Source organism: Drosophila mauritiana, chromosome 2R (genome assembly GCF_004382145.1).
Source record: "Drosophila mauritiana strain mau12 chromosome 2R, ASM438214v1, whole genome shotgun sequence".
Classification (NCBI taxonomy): Eukaryota; Metazoa; Arthropoda; class Insecta; order Diptera; family Drosophilidae; genus Drosophila; species Drosophila mauritiana.
In genome coordinates, this window is record NC_046668.1 from 2,650,402 (window position 1) to 2,666,877 (window position 16,476).

The following is a 16,476-nucleotide window of genomic DNA, read 5'->3' on the forward strand; positions in this document are numbered from 1 at the left end:
TTTTACGTTGTTACTCGGGATCCTGCGATGCCCACACGTAGAGGATGTTCTGCGGTCGTACCTTACAGAACACGTAGACCGCCTATGGGTTGCCTTTAGTAAATCCGCGTACCAAAGAATGCAACAGGGGTTTTTGGGACTGATGGAGTCGTACTAATGTACTAATCTGACTTAACAAGATTTCCTTCTCATCAGGTCCCTGTTCGGGCGCCAGTTAATCTTTTCCTTTGTGGAAATTAAACGAGTCCAATTTGCGAGGTTGACCTTTTATTTCGGATTCAAATTAAGAACTAAACATTGAGAATTAGAGTAAGCCCTAAGTAAGCTGTGGGTGTCTGGCAGAGGCGTCGGCAGAACGTTGTCGTTGTCGCTGATGGCGTGATCGGCAGCTAGGCGGAGCATTGGAGTGGTTTGAACTCGATTGAACTGGATCGAATTGCAATCTCTGCAATTTCGGTGTTGCGTGGGTTCGTCGCGGCGGATGTTTATAATATTGTTGATTTAGGATTTTTGAACTCTTGTATTTCTTAGAATACTTTGTTGCACAATTCTTGCAGGAAAAGTACTAAGGGTTCATTGTATCGGCCGTCGAGAGGAGTAACAAAAGTTTCTGTTGTTAACTTATATGTCAGAGATTCATCAGGACGCCCTTCTTCCTCTTCACTATTCTCGTTGTCGGCGCAACGTTTTCTGGCACGTGAGCGAGGCATGTCTGTCCTGCTCAACGATCGAAAACTGACTGACTCAATCTCCCTTCACAAAATCAGAATTATGCGTAGTTCTTAACTATACACGCATTACCAACACATTTTGGAGACCCACTCCAGTCCACATAATCAATAAACATCAATACTAATGCACACCGCATTTTTCTGTACGCTTTCGTTATTCCTGCAGACATCTACTTCCCCCCGCTTCTATCCGCGAACACACTACGTTCGGCAGAAACTCTAACGGTTCTCTGCCGCGCATCAAAAGAAAAGAAAAGGGGCCTGCATGGCGCGTGCCAAGCAGAAACGCGCAATTACTAGAAATGTCGTTACATTTAAATGATCTGCGACATATATATATATATTTATGAATTAAGAAGTATTAATTCTTATCTGCACACGCATGCTCATGCATTCTAAATTTGACAAAATATGCCCTTCATCTTAGAAGTTCTTAGACTTTAAGTCGATATTATTTTTGATCAATTGACACCCTGTAAAAAATTCTTGTTTTGCATTGCCTTAACGTTGTTTTTATTTAAATATATCTTAGAAATAGTAATAGCCGAATCTATGTACATAATATCACAAAATATATTTCAAAAATGACTTTATATTACAATATTTGTCATTATACATACATTCAGCTTTCGACGTGTGAAAAATTCATAAGGAAATAATTGTTGAGTTCTTGTGTACGCACGTAGTGCTTCAAAATATGCAACAAACCGTTTTCATATTTTTATTAAATTTATACATTTTTATTTTCTACAACGTTTTTCTACAATGTTTTTATGAAATATTTTTTCTCAGTGTAATAACTTCTTTTTTTTAACTTCTTTGTTTTAAATTACAATAGTTATAATAATTTCCTTTGTATTTTATCGTTTTGTTACAATGGTAAAGTACGGAAATGTAAGCTCAAATAGTAATTGCGATAAGTACTGAAAAATAAACTCGAAGGACATATAAATATAGGACCCCATTACACTTTTAATGGCCTCCCTCTGGTGTTCCCTGGGTACCGATTATTACATATATTACATATAATTAATTATTAACATAAATATAAATATGTAAACGGTAGATAACGGTGATTTTAACAAACTAATATTAAAAACTTTAAAATTATTACAATAGGGCGTGCATTTTTAATTATTATTTTATTTCATCATATTGATACGGAATTGGCAAAAACTCCAAATATGTAAATTCGTTTCTTGGGTCAGAATTGATTTCGGCCCGAAAATCGTCTTCTAGCACAAGTACGCACACATATACAAGTTCTCGTCTATTGTTTTTACTCACACAAGCAAGCAAATTCTATTTTTAGATTTTTTACGCTCTCAGCGTAAGCGAGCGGACAGAGGGCAATTGTGGACGTCAACATGGCTATGGCTGCATATTGCAAAACCAATGTATGGCCGTTACGGATCTTGTTATTCTAGTATCTTTGATATTACCATCAGCTCAGGGAAGTAATACACGCTACAGGAGATCCAAGCATTATACAATTCTACAACAACACACAGGATGTTTGATCAGGTTTCCATATTTAATTCAAACTATTTGCGAACTTTTGTTTTATATAATACAAAAATATGCAATTTTATTTTTAATAATATTTAAATAGATTTATTTTTCCGTCTTAAGATTAAAGATCAAAGCCTATTAATTTCTTAGCAGTTTTTCTTCGTTGTTATAAAATGTTATTAAATGCAATTTAACAAAAAGCATTAGTAATTAGCATTCATGTCAGAGTCGAATGTCAGTACAAACTCAGAATATTGGTCAATCAATAACTGGCGGTCTTTACATTGGTGATACTTTTAATATACTAGTTAAGTATTTCGCTTTGGAGTTTGAATATAAATCTTAAATTTGGAGTTCGTTCTTTCACATTGTTTCAAAATCTTTTTCTGACTATCATCATATTTATTTCTCTCGAAAGGCAGTAAATATTTCCCGCTTCGTTTACCGTACCGAGAGCCAAGAATGAAACGCTCGTTTCGAGGTACGATGAAAATGCGTTTGGATTTTAAACTTTCATCATATGCAGTGCTTCCGGATCGTCCGTAGCGACTTGCAACAAAAAAGACTGGGCGTTTTTGAATTCCTAGGAAGAAAAAGAACAAAAACTTTAAATGTAATAATTTGTTTACACATTCATTCGTATTGTGAAAATATATTAAAAGAATACTTAAAAATACAGACAATAATAACAAAGGGACACAGATAGATAAAAGCGATAAGGTTCAAGTAAACCAGTACTGTATAAATTGCATGTCGATAATTTGTCACTCACTTAGAAATTTCTAGAACTCTAAGGAAATTAAAAAATTTGTATAATTGGCCACAAATGACGAAAGAAACACAAAACCTCCAATGACCATAGCCGAATCCACAGCAGCAGAATATGGAAATAAGTATGTAGTCGATCTAGCAAATATTTGGCAACAGTACCTACACGAAATAAAAGAGCGAAAACAATTTTTAAAGCCATTTTTTAAGAACTTATACTCAAGTACGGTAGAATGAAAAGATCATTACAGAAATGGGTAGTAAAAAAAAACACAAAATTAGTAACTACCTGTGCATAGATGTAAAAAAAAACAAGAGAGAATGCCATAGTCGATTTTCCGGACTCTGCGTCTATGTCTTTAGAATCTGTATGCCGAATCTGAACCTTCTAGCTCTAATAGTTCCTGAGATCTCGATGTTTATACGGACAGACGGACATACTCCGCTATTGATCCTGATCAAGGAAGTGTATACTGTATATGGTCATATGGTTCCTTCTGCATTTTACACACTTTTCTACAAATCTAGTGTACCCTTTTACTCTACGATTAACGGGTATAACAATCATAACATCAATTGATCACCATCCATCAGTCTTTTGATAAGGCTGACGGCAGAGTGCGCGCTAGAATCACGTGAAGAAGGAGGCACTATGTGGGCTTTGTTATGGCTCTATACAACGCTGTTTCAGTAAGGCGCCCAACTGTTCGTCTATGATTCGTTTCATGGCCGGCATCTTCTGGAAGTAGAGCTGTTTGAACGGTCCGTTATTCGGTGTTCGGCTATGTTGGCTACTCCCGCCAATCCTTCGAATTGTGCCAGCTGCTCGTTGAGGAACTTTGGGACACGTGGTGTTGTCGCAAAATTGTTTTCCTGGATGACGTATGTTGTCCTCGCGGAACGGGAGAGGTTTCCTCTGAGTCGGGATCGTTTAAGGGCTTTTCTATGTTATTCTTCTCAGGCGTTTTATGATGTGGTTTCTCGTATCCTCATCTGGTCTTGTCCTCCGTTGTCCTCTGAGTGCACTCGTACCCTGGTTGTTCCATGGTCTTGTGTCGTGTTCGGTGATCCCTAGCCGTGGTTCCGGGGTCGTTGTGTGTGATCCCCTTACGCTATCTATCGCAGTCGGGGTTGTGGTTCCACTTGGGTATTCTGTTCCGTATCATTATGTACATTCGGGTCGCTATCTCCAGTTTTTGGTCGAGACAGGGTGAGGCTTCCCTTTCCAAATCGGAGGGTGCAACCTATGGTGGCTAAGAAGTCCATCGTTAGAATCAAGAGTTCCAACATGGCTGTGGACTGTACGGTATCGGATAAGTACCTGGGCTTGCTTCTGGACTCGGTTACCAGGGTTTTCTAGATTACGGTCGCGGAACTTTTTTTCCGGTAGGCTGAGGTTATAAAACTTTCACTGGTGGCAAGCGCGAGGAATGGTGGAATCCTACAGACACTCTGGGGTTACAGGAGAGACCACTGCTTGGGCTGGTCTCGGTGGCTGCAGGAGAGCCTACTGCTCCCGCTGGTCGCGGCATAAACATATATGGTAACTTTTCACTATCATCGTTGTGTAAGCAATTCTCGGAATTCTGGTAGCAAATTTGGGATAACTACAGGGACGCTCCTCCTTCTAATGAGTTGCTTAGAGCAATTTCCAAAAAGCTTCCTTCCAACATGTGGTGGCGTTACTTTTCCTGCGTTGCATAGCCACTTTTGAAGTCTGTATGGGTTTAATTAACTTCATAAACTTTTGTTTCGAGCTTCCAATAATGCGCGCTACTGATCTCATGAAAGGTCTTGGGACTAGGCCGGTCCCACTTCTGATGACGGAGACTCGGTCCGAGCTTCTTCTTCTTTACTGTGCATGTTGATTGGCACAGCAAGTCGCCTGCGTGTTGTCTGTTCCATCATTCCCACTAGCCAGCCTTACTTACGTGAGCATCACTCTCTCACTTTTTTCTATATTACTTAACATCACTCAATTATTTTGACATCCTCTTTGGGGCTGCCCAAGGATATGCTTAGCGTTTTCTAACTGTGCGTAGAGGGGTTTTTCCGTGTTCGTAAAACTTCGGAGTAGGAGATGTGGTATTTAGCGGACCAAATGATGATCTGGCTCATTTTTTCGAAAAATACTCTGCAGTTGTTTTTGAGATTTTTAATACGCATTTTTCGTATTTTGTAGACGCGGAGCTTTTTCATGCGACTCTTCAGCTCCATATAGACTTCCGTAGATTGCGGTATAATTTCGTCCGTAGTTTACACATTCTGTCTTTTGAGGGTCTTCTGTTAGTGGGGCATTGCGGGGAGTTTTATATCCTCTGCGGACTGACCGGAGTGTCCTTGTCCTTAAGGGCTTCTTGAATCTCAGATGGGGCGATGTCAGGTTTGATCTCTAGTAGTACAACTTGCAGTGCTTTACTGCTTTTTAGTTGATAGGTGTAGAAGTTTCTTGTTTCCTCCTAGTATTTGGACACAGTTCCAAATTGTTTTTCGGATTTCGTTTTAGAAATTTTCGTCTCCGACCAGCGCAACAATTGTATTGACCAGGGCGCTTAAACCATATAAAAATGATCTTTTGGGTCTCTTGCCCCAACTCTGCTTGGTTATTTTCTGCCCTGCTAAGACGCAGTTGTTTTTGAGATTTTTAATACGCATTTTTCGTATTTTGTAGACGCGGAGCTTTTTCATGCGACTCTTCAGCTCCATATAGACTTCCGTAGATTGCGGTATAATTTCGTCCGTAGTTTACACATTCTGTCTTTTGAGGGTCTTCTGTTAGTGGGGCATTGCGGGGAGTTTTATATCCTCTGCGGACTGACCGGAGTGTCCTTGTCCTTAAGGGCTTCTTGAATCTCAGATGGGGCGATGTCAGGTTTGATCTCTAGTAGTACAACTTGCAGTGCTTTACTGCTTTTTAGTTGATAGGTGTAGAAGTTTCTTGTTTCCTCCTAGTATTTGGACACAGTTCCAAATTGTTTTTCGGATTTCGTTTTAGAAATTTTCGTCTCCGACCAGCGCAACAATTGTATTGACCAGGGCGCTTAAACCATATAAAAATGATCTTTTGGGTCTCTTGCCCCAACTCTGCTTGGTTATTTTCTGCCCTGCTAAGACGGAAATTTGTTATCATTGAAGCTCCTAGTTTGTTCATTACTTTTGTTGGTACGGTTGATCTTTGTATTGTTACCAACCCTGTTTGTGGTGCTTTTGCTGCGACAACAGAAATTGTAGCCTGCTAGAAGTTGGAGGCTCTCCCATTGAAGACCGCGGTGGTGGGGCTTAGCATTATAAGCAAACCTTCAGGATGTAGGAGTTTCGGTGAGCAGAGTGGTGACGGTCAGTAGAGCCGGGTTGCAATTTGTTGCTTAGTTTTCTACGTTGACATCGCTTGTTGATAAGTAAGAGTAACAGCCGTTTCTTGGATTTCCGGAGCTTCATTCATTGCATCGCTGCAAATTATTTCGAGCTTAAATTTGTATTAGATTGATAAGCGTCTTTTTAGCACTATTTGGACATGATGTTTTTTCTAATTTTTTAAAACCCTAAGGTAAATAGAAAATTGTATTAGTGGCCAAAAATGAAAGACAGATATTTAGGCACTGTCTAACGTAGTAGAGCCGGGAAACTATCGATGGTTTTATCGAGGTATCAAATATTTGCACTAACCATTAGGAGAAACATAAATAAAATGTTCTTTACTTCAGCATATTGATTCCACGAGTAAATAAAACAAATAGTACCTACATTTTGATGTGTTCCCGCCACATCAACAGAGTTTGGGCGCATGTTTAGCAAGGCTGGACTTATAATAAGTAACCGCCGGGCTTCGCTTAAAGCGAAAATGGCTGACATACTTCTATCTTTGGAAAGAAATGCATGAGTAGAGTAATATTTTTGTTGTTTTCTTAGTCAACTTGACTAGTTTCATATATTATTATTATATATTTTGTACACTGCAAAATGCAGGCTTCGTGTTTTGTTAGAAAGCTGATATACAATTTAGTTTCTTATATTATCATTTTATTACTGAAATGATAAAAAAGTTTGTTCTCTAATCTTTTAAGTTGTAGTTATAGCTTTAAATATATAAAAAAAAGAAAAATGCATTCTGAATTCTGGCTATATATTTAAATTTTTTGAAAGTAACGTTCAAAAAAACGATATTATGTTTATTATGAAACACAATATCTCAATAAAAATAAAATAAAATAAAATATAAAAGGAATAGAACAAAAACTAACTTTATAATGCTAAGCTATTTTTCAAAGGGAAGCAGATGTGGTAGACACCCATATTGGATACCCACAACATTCAAAAACATGTGTGTACACATTGATTACTTTGTGTTACTCTGTTGCAATGTTTACGTAAACAGCCAGGCCCAAGTACATGTGTATTACGAATACGCACTTGGGGGTCACCAAAATAAATGCATAGTCAGCGCCACCAGCATCGCCGCCCTGCGGAATAGGCTAACAGAATTTTTGTAAGAACATCACGTTTAACATTTATCATAATATCAGTGGAAGCAGGGCAATTTCTGGTCCCAATCAACATAGAAATTAAACAGTTTAAATCCATACTACGGACAACAACACATCTCGAAGTTGTTTGAAGTCTAAGAGATTATACGGTAAATATTTTCTAATTTTCTAGTACTAGTTAGAATTAGATTTGAAAACTATTACCATTTTAAAAAAAAATCAAGAGGGAATGCTTTCGACTTCCCCGATTATCAGATACCCGTTACCAATGGAAATTTCAACAAGAAGTTTCATACATATCAATAAAATGAGAAAAATTTAAAAATTTGTCAAACGTGTGGGCTCGGCAGTTTTGGGCGGCTTGTGCGCGTAAAAGTGGGCGTGGCAAAAAGTTTTTTGGCAAATCGATAGAAATTTACAAGAGTAATAAAAATATGAAAAAATATCAAAACATTCCGCAAAAGTGTGGGCGTGGCAATATGGGTTAAAAAACTTACGCTGCAGCTATGTCTCTGGAAACTGTATTATTAATCTCAATTTGAGTATACGGACGGGCAGACGGACAGGGTCAGATTGACTCGGCTGTTCGGCCCACAAGAAACAGACCGCCAGACCGACAGACAGACAGATCTTAGTGTATGAGTTTGCTTATATGTAATGACAACTGTACTCCAGTACGTCTTCTATAAAGAATAGCAGGCAAAACAGTGTAATGCAAAAAAAAAAAAAAAAAATTGAATAATATTTTCTTATTGTTCAAGTTACGGGGTTTGGACTGTCACCCGCTCTTCGCTCCCTCTTACGCTCTCCACTCCCTGTTACGCTCTTCCGCTCTTCACCACAGAGTCTCCGAGGAGTCTCCGCTGCGCTTGGGAAAACCCAACTCATTAGAATAAGCTTTAGTGTAAAAACTAACTACGAGCAATAAAGATACGCCCGGTGGCCCCCGAGTTACCACCCCACCCCCTAAACCCCCACGCCTCTAAACAAATCGTCGGACACTCAACCGGGAAGACGGCAACTGGAACACCGCATCCGGCCGAATGCTGACATTCCGGCCGAATGCTGACATTGCACAAAAAGTCGCACTGCAACATTGTCCCCAGCTAGCCAGCCACATGCCGAGTCGGCATGTTCATTATGTTTACAATTAAGAACCTATGTACTTATGTATAAGATGGAAACGGAGGATTCGAGTAGCCTCTTTCTGACAATAAACTTCACTCTGATTTTGAACTTCAAGAAAGTCAGTCGTATTCTTTATTGGAAATCTTCACACTACAAATATCTGCTGAAACCTAAAAACCTTCATACATTTACACATCATATCTTCACAAAAAGCTCCACCCTCGAGTGCACGGACTTAACTGGCGCAGCCGGTAGGATGTCCTACCTATTAATAATCACCTACCTGTAAGTAAACATGTAAGAAACGAAGCAAACTATATGCAAGATGCCGACTGAAAGTGACTAGGAATAAATTTTTATAAAACAAAATTGAAGCTGTGAAGTACCAAATGAAACTCAAACATACATTCAAACACAGAGGAAAAAAAGAGAGAGAAAAAATGTAAAATAAATAAATATACAAAAAAGTGCAAGTGTATCGTACTGCCGCGCTGACGTGGAATCTATCGCTGATCATCACGCCATCGGTATGTCCATACGCTGCCAAACGTCATAATTTTTATAAAAAAGTGCAAGTGTACCGTACTGCCTCGCTGACGTGGAATCTATCGCTGATCATCACGCCATCGGTATGTCCATACGCTGCCAAACGTCATAATTTTTATAAAAAAAAGTGCAAGTGTACCGTACTGCCGCGCTGACGTGGAATCTATCGCTGATCATCACGCCATCGGTATGTTCATACGCTGCAGAACACCATAATTCTTGCCAAAAAAAAAAAAAAAAAAAAAAAAAGTGCAAGCGTACCGTACTGCCGCGCTGATGTGGAATCTACCGCTGATCATCACGTCATCGGTACTTACATACGCTGGCCAACGCATCGCCAAAGCCTCTATATACACTTATATATTTGAGCATACAATATCAACTACAATCCAATACATTCACGTACTGTACCGCCTCGTTGGCATGGAATCAAACGCTGATCACCATGCCACTGTGGTATAAACAAACGAAGCACCAAAGCCTCTCTAATACATTGTACACTCAAAACGTACACTGCCATACGTCGGCGAAAAATCAAAACATAAGCAAAAATCATTTCAAACCAAGCGAGGCTCATTCTGCGTACCACAGCGACAACGACGCTGCATGTGTAGTGGCGCACCCATGTCTGGGTAGCCGAGGTAAGGGGAAAACGCTTGAGTATCGTCAAGTGTTCTCGCCTTTCACTCTTCTGCAATGGGTTGCTACGCTCATGTATTGCACATTCAAAATAACCAAAACAAATGTACTAAAGAAGTCGACATATACAGATATATTTTGTTTCCTTTCATTGTGTAATTTTGTATATCAAACAAATACTAATACCAATCACATTGCAGAACATAAAAGGGAAAATATAAAGCCAAAGACAGACACCTATACACATCATATCTACACACCCATACACTCTAGTAAACAAGAAATTTGTTCATTATTTTTTCAATCATACATAATATATTAAGTAACCTCAAATTTAATGTCAAAAAAGTTCGTTTACAACCTTAGGAAAACTACACGTTCAGTTGTTGGAGTTCCACCAAACACTAATAGGCCCCCACATCCCGTTAGACGTCCTGACTCCCTTCCCCCGATTTCGGAAGAACCCAAATCAATACCTTCCCAAACCCCCATAATGGACTCGGGAAACGATTCTGCCCGTCCCACTCCATCCCCTCTGGCGCCCACTGTCAGTGGTATTAGCTCCTTAATTTCAACTACGTTCAAGCCTAAAGATATCATGGCATTTGTTGAGCATTTGCCAACCTTTGATGGTACACCTCGTCAATTAGATAGGTTTATCACTAGCGTAGAAGAAATCCTGATGCTCATCAGGGGAGCTGACCAAACACCGTATGGCCTGCTTACTCTGAGGACCATCAGGAACAAAATCATTGATAGGGCCGACGAAGCCTTGGAACTGGCGAATACCCCCTTGGTTTGGGATGAGATTAAAAGCAACCTCATCCGCCTTTACTCGAGCAAGAAAAGCGAGGCCAACTTGTTAAGCGAGCTTAACACATTTTCGGACAACCTGACCTTGGGCCAACTGTTCTTTGGTATATCAAAGGTGAGAAGCCAACTCTTCTCCATACTCAAGAACAGCGAACACAACAACACTGTTGTAGATGCAAAAAAGGTTGTCTACAACGAGGTTTGTCTCAATGCTTTTATGACTGGTTTGAAGGAACCTCTCAAGACTTTCGTCAGGATAAAGTCCCCTTCTACACTTGAACAGGCGTACGAGCAATGCCAAATAGAGCAGACCTTATATAGGGCACAAAACAAGCGAACCAACAGACCAGACCAGGGACCCAATGGATCAGACAATAAAACCTACCGAAATAGTTACGACAGCAATTACCGCAGCGGACGTAACGACCGAAATGACCGTAGGGGACCATACTCTAACTCTAACTCTAACTCTAACTCTGGCCAAAATAGACCATTTAATTCACACAATCGCACACCCCAATCCGGCACCAATGACAACCGGGCCAATACATCAAACCCCTTTCGAGCACCTTCACATAGTTTGAATAATATAGAGGAGAACCCTCAACCTGATTCAAATTTTCAGCAAACGGCCTCGGGAAACCAACAGGGTACATAAGCCCAGCCACGCACAGCCCCTCGCTTCCTTTTATAAAAATCAAACTATCCCAGACAAACCCCCTGAAGTTTTTAATTGACACAGGCTCTACACACTCCTTCATCGACCCAAAATATGTCGACCCTAAGAACTGTGTGACCTTAGATACGCCCATAACACTCAAAACAGCCCTGAACAGTTTTAAAATCTATCAAAACGTCTCTATACCATTTCCACCGGAATTCCAAATCACGGGCAAAATGAACCTTCTACCTTTCAAGTTCCACTCTTATTTTGACGGATTAATAGGAATGGACTTATTATCTTACCTAAAAACAGAAATAGATTTACTTAACCTAAATCTAAAAACCCCAAGTACCATTATACCCTTATGGACCCACAGTAACTTAACTTCAAACGTATTTAATATCTCTGGACATACGAAAACTATTTTGTCACTACCAGTGGAAACCAAACAGGGCGACTTCTACATCGATTCAATTACAATCAATGATGACTTAATAATATCAGACGGGATTTATAATTCCTGTTCACGCCAGAAGGGCGCAAACAGTTGAGCGGCAGTGTAAGCGGCCAATGCTTGTACTCGAAGCTCCTCCACGGCTCGCAAGCACCGCTGCTCGCGCTCTCCTTCTCTTCTCTCGCTCTCCTCCCTTCCCGCAAGGTATTCACCACTCCGCGGTCCCGCGGTATTTCTACTGTTAGTGTTAAGGGAGTCTTAATTTACAAGTGCGCGAATAAAGAACGGAATTTTCGTGAAGTCGATCCCGAGTGTTTCATTTCAGGGAGAATCAGCAGCAGCCGCAGCAACTACAACCACGGCAATTTTCCGCCCACTCCATTTCATGGTCCTTCGAGCCGGATGAGCTCTGATCCTGCCAGCGCTCCTTGCGGAAAATTCAAGATAAGTACGGCTTTAAATCCTATTCCGTCCGTGGTCGCCATTTTCGTTTTTCCAACGGCGTTTATTCTTTCCGTCCATCCGTATCAAGTGAAAAGTGAAAATATATAAGTACATGCGCCCAGCCACCGTGATTACTTTTTTTTTAAGTGCATAAACAAGCACTTTGCCAATACCGGCCCCCTAATTCGTCTCACGGTGCTCCGCTGATATCCAAGCGCATGTACATATATATATATATACACTGTCCAAAATTCACTGTTATCGTCCGCTGCTAAACTGCTGTTTTTTTTGTGCCTCAATAAAATATACAACCCAATACAAATACAACAATACAATACAATATACAAATTTAAGCGGAAAATTCAAGATAAGTACGGCTTTAAATCCTATTCCGTCCGTGGTCGCCATTTTCGTTTTTTTCAACGGCGTTTATTCTTTCCGTCCATCCGTATCAAGTGAAAAGTGAAAATATATAAGTACATGCGCCCAGCCACCGTGATTACTTTTTTTTAAGTGCATAAACAAGCACTTTGCCAATACCGGCCCCCTAATTCGTCTCACGGTGCTCCGCTGATATCCAAGCGCATGTACATATATATATATATACACTGTCCAAAATTCACTGTTATCGTCCGCTGCTAAACTGCTGTTTATTTTTTGTGCCTCAATAAAATATACAACCCAATACAAATACAACAATACAATACAATATACAAATTTAATTAAATTCAATTAAATATACACATACATATAATCACCAAAAATTTCACATACACACAAATATACATAGCCATATACATACATTACGACATATCCATTGTCATACATAGATTCCAACGATATTCACATATACACAGTCGCGACTTACACAGACTTGCCAAGTGCAAGTTCTTTCGTCTCCTCTTTGTTCGTTATTGCCCTGACAAAAAAACCAGCGCATAGCGACGAGAGAATACCCTATTGTCGAGACATAAAATAAAATAAATAAGTCCGACGATAAAATTTAAAAATAAATAATTTAATAAAAATAAATAAAAAGGAAAGAAACGATTGTTTTAATTATTATTATTATTGATTATTATTTAATAATTATTTAACCCAAATAATAATTTTTTTTTACAAGCTATTTCTGGCTCCCATTTCTGGTTCCTAAATTAAAATAATAAAATTGTGATCCTAAATCCGGTAGCTATTTTTATAAATTTAAACTTGAATTTTCTAGCTATATCTAGCTATTTTATAGCTGTTTTCTAGCTATTTTCTATATTAGCTATTCCTTTTCGGAATTTCCAGTCGGTAGCGATTTTTATAAATCCTTGGCTATTATCCAGACTCCAGCTGGTAGCTATTTTTTAGCTATTTTTCCAGAAATTGCAATTTATAGTCTGTTTATAAATTTGAGCTACTGTTTTTTCTAGACTCCAATATAGCTATATCTTCTTGTGGACTTCACTCTAGCTGTTGCTTTTTGTGAATCCTCCTAGCTATTTTTTCACACTGAGTTTTAGCTATATGAAATCCGGTAGCTATTTTTTATAAATTCAAGTTTATAGCTATTTTCTATATTAGCTATTCTTTTTCGGGATTTCCAGTCGGTAGCGATTTTTATAAATCCTTGGCTATTATCCAGACTCCAGCTGGTAGCTATTTTTTAGCTATTTTTCCAGAAATTGCAATTTATAGTCTTTTTATAAATTTGAGCTACTGTTTTTTCTAGACTCCAATATAGCTATATCTTCTTGTGGACTTCACTCTAGCTGTTGCTTTTTGTAAATCCTCCTAGCTATTTTTTCATATTAGCTATTCTTTTTCGGGATTTCCAGTCGGTAGCGATTTTTATAAATCCTTGGCTATTATCCAGACTCCAGCTGGTAGCTATTTTTTTTTAGCTATTTTTTCAGAAATTGCAATAAACTGAATTTTAGTTATATTGTACTTCATTTAAGCTTTTTTCCAGTTGATTTAAGATCTATTGGGGCCTTATTTCACAAAAATTGGGATTTTTTTCATTCGTGCTCCAATCTCCAGATCCCAATTGCAACTTTCTCCCGAATTCCGACGGGATCCTTTGTCCATCCAGATTTGGATGCCCTCTGGGTCTGGTTCCTTTTCAATTCCACATTTTTTGCGGCGTGCAGGCCTTCTTGACTTCCTTCTCTTAGGGCATAGCTGAGCTAACTGCTTGCGTTTCAAGAATCTCAGCTTGGTGGAGGAGCATTCAGCATGATATTCGACCAATGGTGCCATTAACTTATGTAACCAGTACTGATGAGCACTGATCAATCAATCCAAGCCTCCATTGACTTCTGTTTAGGTGGGCGATTGCCGATCTATGCCAGCCGACTAGGGAGTCCAATTGTACCGCCTCCGATGATGCCATCTCGCTCTATTTCCAGCACGCTGCACCTAAACCGTGGTCTGCACGTTCTGCACGGCCTTCGAGAGCTCCACCTTGGAAGGTATCAGATAAAATGCAGGCGTCATCGTCTCCCCGCACGGACACTTGCAGGCGTTGATTCAGCTAAAGTTTCCCAGCTTCTGCTCGCACTTGGGACAGTACAGGCGGCCCTGGGTGTTCAGCATGATGCGGTGCATCCAGGCGATGGGCTCCACGAAGAGTATGCTGCGGCAATAGTTTGGCGTGCTTTCGTGGCCGGGTGAACCGAGCGACGACTGGCGGATGCGCTCGGACAGCTGCTCCAGCATGCGAGCACCACTGGAATGATTCTCGGCCTGATCCTGTGACTGAGCCGGCAACTTAGCTGCATTGACTTCTTCTTTCTCCTTCGGAACCACCTCCTGCGGCGGCCTGTCACGCGGCTTGTGCTCCAGTACATGCGACTTGGAGGCCAGGACGCGGCGGCAACGACGACACCGGAACACTATGGGCTCCGGGTTCTCGCGTGTTATATCCGGATCCGGACGGACCACACTGTGGAAGCTTTGCGGCAGGATCTTGGCCTTGCGCATCTGCTCGCCAGCCAGGCGCAGGCGGTGGATCTTGTAGCGCTGGCAGTTGGGGTCAATCTTGCAGCCCATGCGCCGGAAGAGCTTTAGCTGGCTGACAAAGCCAGCGTTTGGCTGGACGAAGCGCCGTTTGGCCTTGACCAGCTCGTAGGCGGGCAGAAAGTCCAGATTGTGTCGCTTCATCATGTAAGCGATCACCGTGGATGAGCTGCGACTGACGCCGAAGTAGCAGTGCACAAGGACGTTGCCCTGCTGGGCCAGGGCCGAGCTGATGAAGTCCACGCAGCCTTCCAGATGCTGCAGAATATCTTCGCGCGGCATGTCGGCAATCTGTATATATTTGGTGGTCAGAAAGCTGGCCTCCAGAATGTGCTGCGGCAGCGGCACCGAGTCCAGCGTGAGGATGTGGGTAATCTTGAAGGAGCGCAGCGTCTCCATGTGCGTGGCCGCGGTCAGGTTACCTAGAAACAGGCCCGTGTCCACCTCGTCGATGCTGACCGGTCCGCCGTCGAAGTCTTCGCGCGTCAGCACCCCGGAGTCCTGGGCCTTGCCACCCCCCGCGGAGCACGAAGGCCGCGCCTGCCGCTGAGACTGAGACTGCTCCATGGCCAGGCAACAGATACCAGCTGGAGGCAGAGGAAGAAGAAGATTAGCTATTCTTTTTCGGGATTTCCAGTCGGTAGCGATTTTTATAAATCCTTGGCTATTATCCAGACTCCAGCTGGTAGCTATTTTTTAGCTATTTTTCCAGAAATTGCAATTTATAGTCTGTTTATAAATTTGAGCTACTGTTTTTTCTAGACTCCAATATAGCTATATCTTCTTGTGGACTTCACTCTAGCTGTTGCTTTTTGTGAATCCTCCTAGCTATTTTTTCACACTGAGTTTTAGCTATATGAAATCCGGTAGCTATTTTTTATAAATTCAAGTTTATAGCTATTTTCTATATTAGCTATTCTTTTTCGGGATTTCCAGTCGGTAGCGATTTTTATAAATCCTTGGCTATTATCCAGACTCCAGCTGGTAGCTATTTTTTAGCTATTTTTCCAGAAATTGCAATTTATAGTCTTTTTATAAATTTGAGCTACTGTTTTTTCTAGACTCCAATATAGCTATATCTTCTTGTGGACTTCACTCTAGCTGTTGCTTTTTGTGAATCCTCCTAGCTATTTTTTCATATTAGCTATTCTTTTTCGGGATTTCCAGTCGGTAGCGATTTTTATAAATCCTTGGCTATTATCCAGACTCCAGCTGGTAGCTATTTTTTTTTAGCTATTTTTTCAGAAATTGCAATAAACTGAATTTTAGTTATATTGTACTTCATTT

At 40.5% G+C, this 16,476-nt stretch overlaps 2 protein-coding genes across 2 annotated transcripts in view; both read right to left on the reverse strand.

Moving 5' to 3' along the window:
• Positions 1-2,547: 2,547 nt before the first annotated feature.
• Positions 2,548-16,476, reverse strand: part of LOC117138441 (RYamide neuropeptides) — a 174,355-nt gene continuing 160,426 nt past the window's right edge. Inside the window, 2 exon segments of the mRNA XM_033300552.1 lie at positions 2,548-2,664; positions 2,666-2,826. Coding sequence (XP_033156443.1) covers positions 2,548-2,664; positions 2,666-2,826 — 278 coding nt within the window.
• Positions 14,353-15,793, reverse strand: LOC117136864 (dual specificity protein phosphatase MPK-4-like). The gene has a single exon (XM_033297963.1). It carries the CDS (start codon positions 15,754-15,756, stop codon positions 14,701-14,703), a length of 1,056 nt encoding a protein of 351 aa, XP_033153854.1. The 5' UTR covers positions 15,757-15,793; the 3' UTR covers positions 14,353-14,700.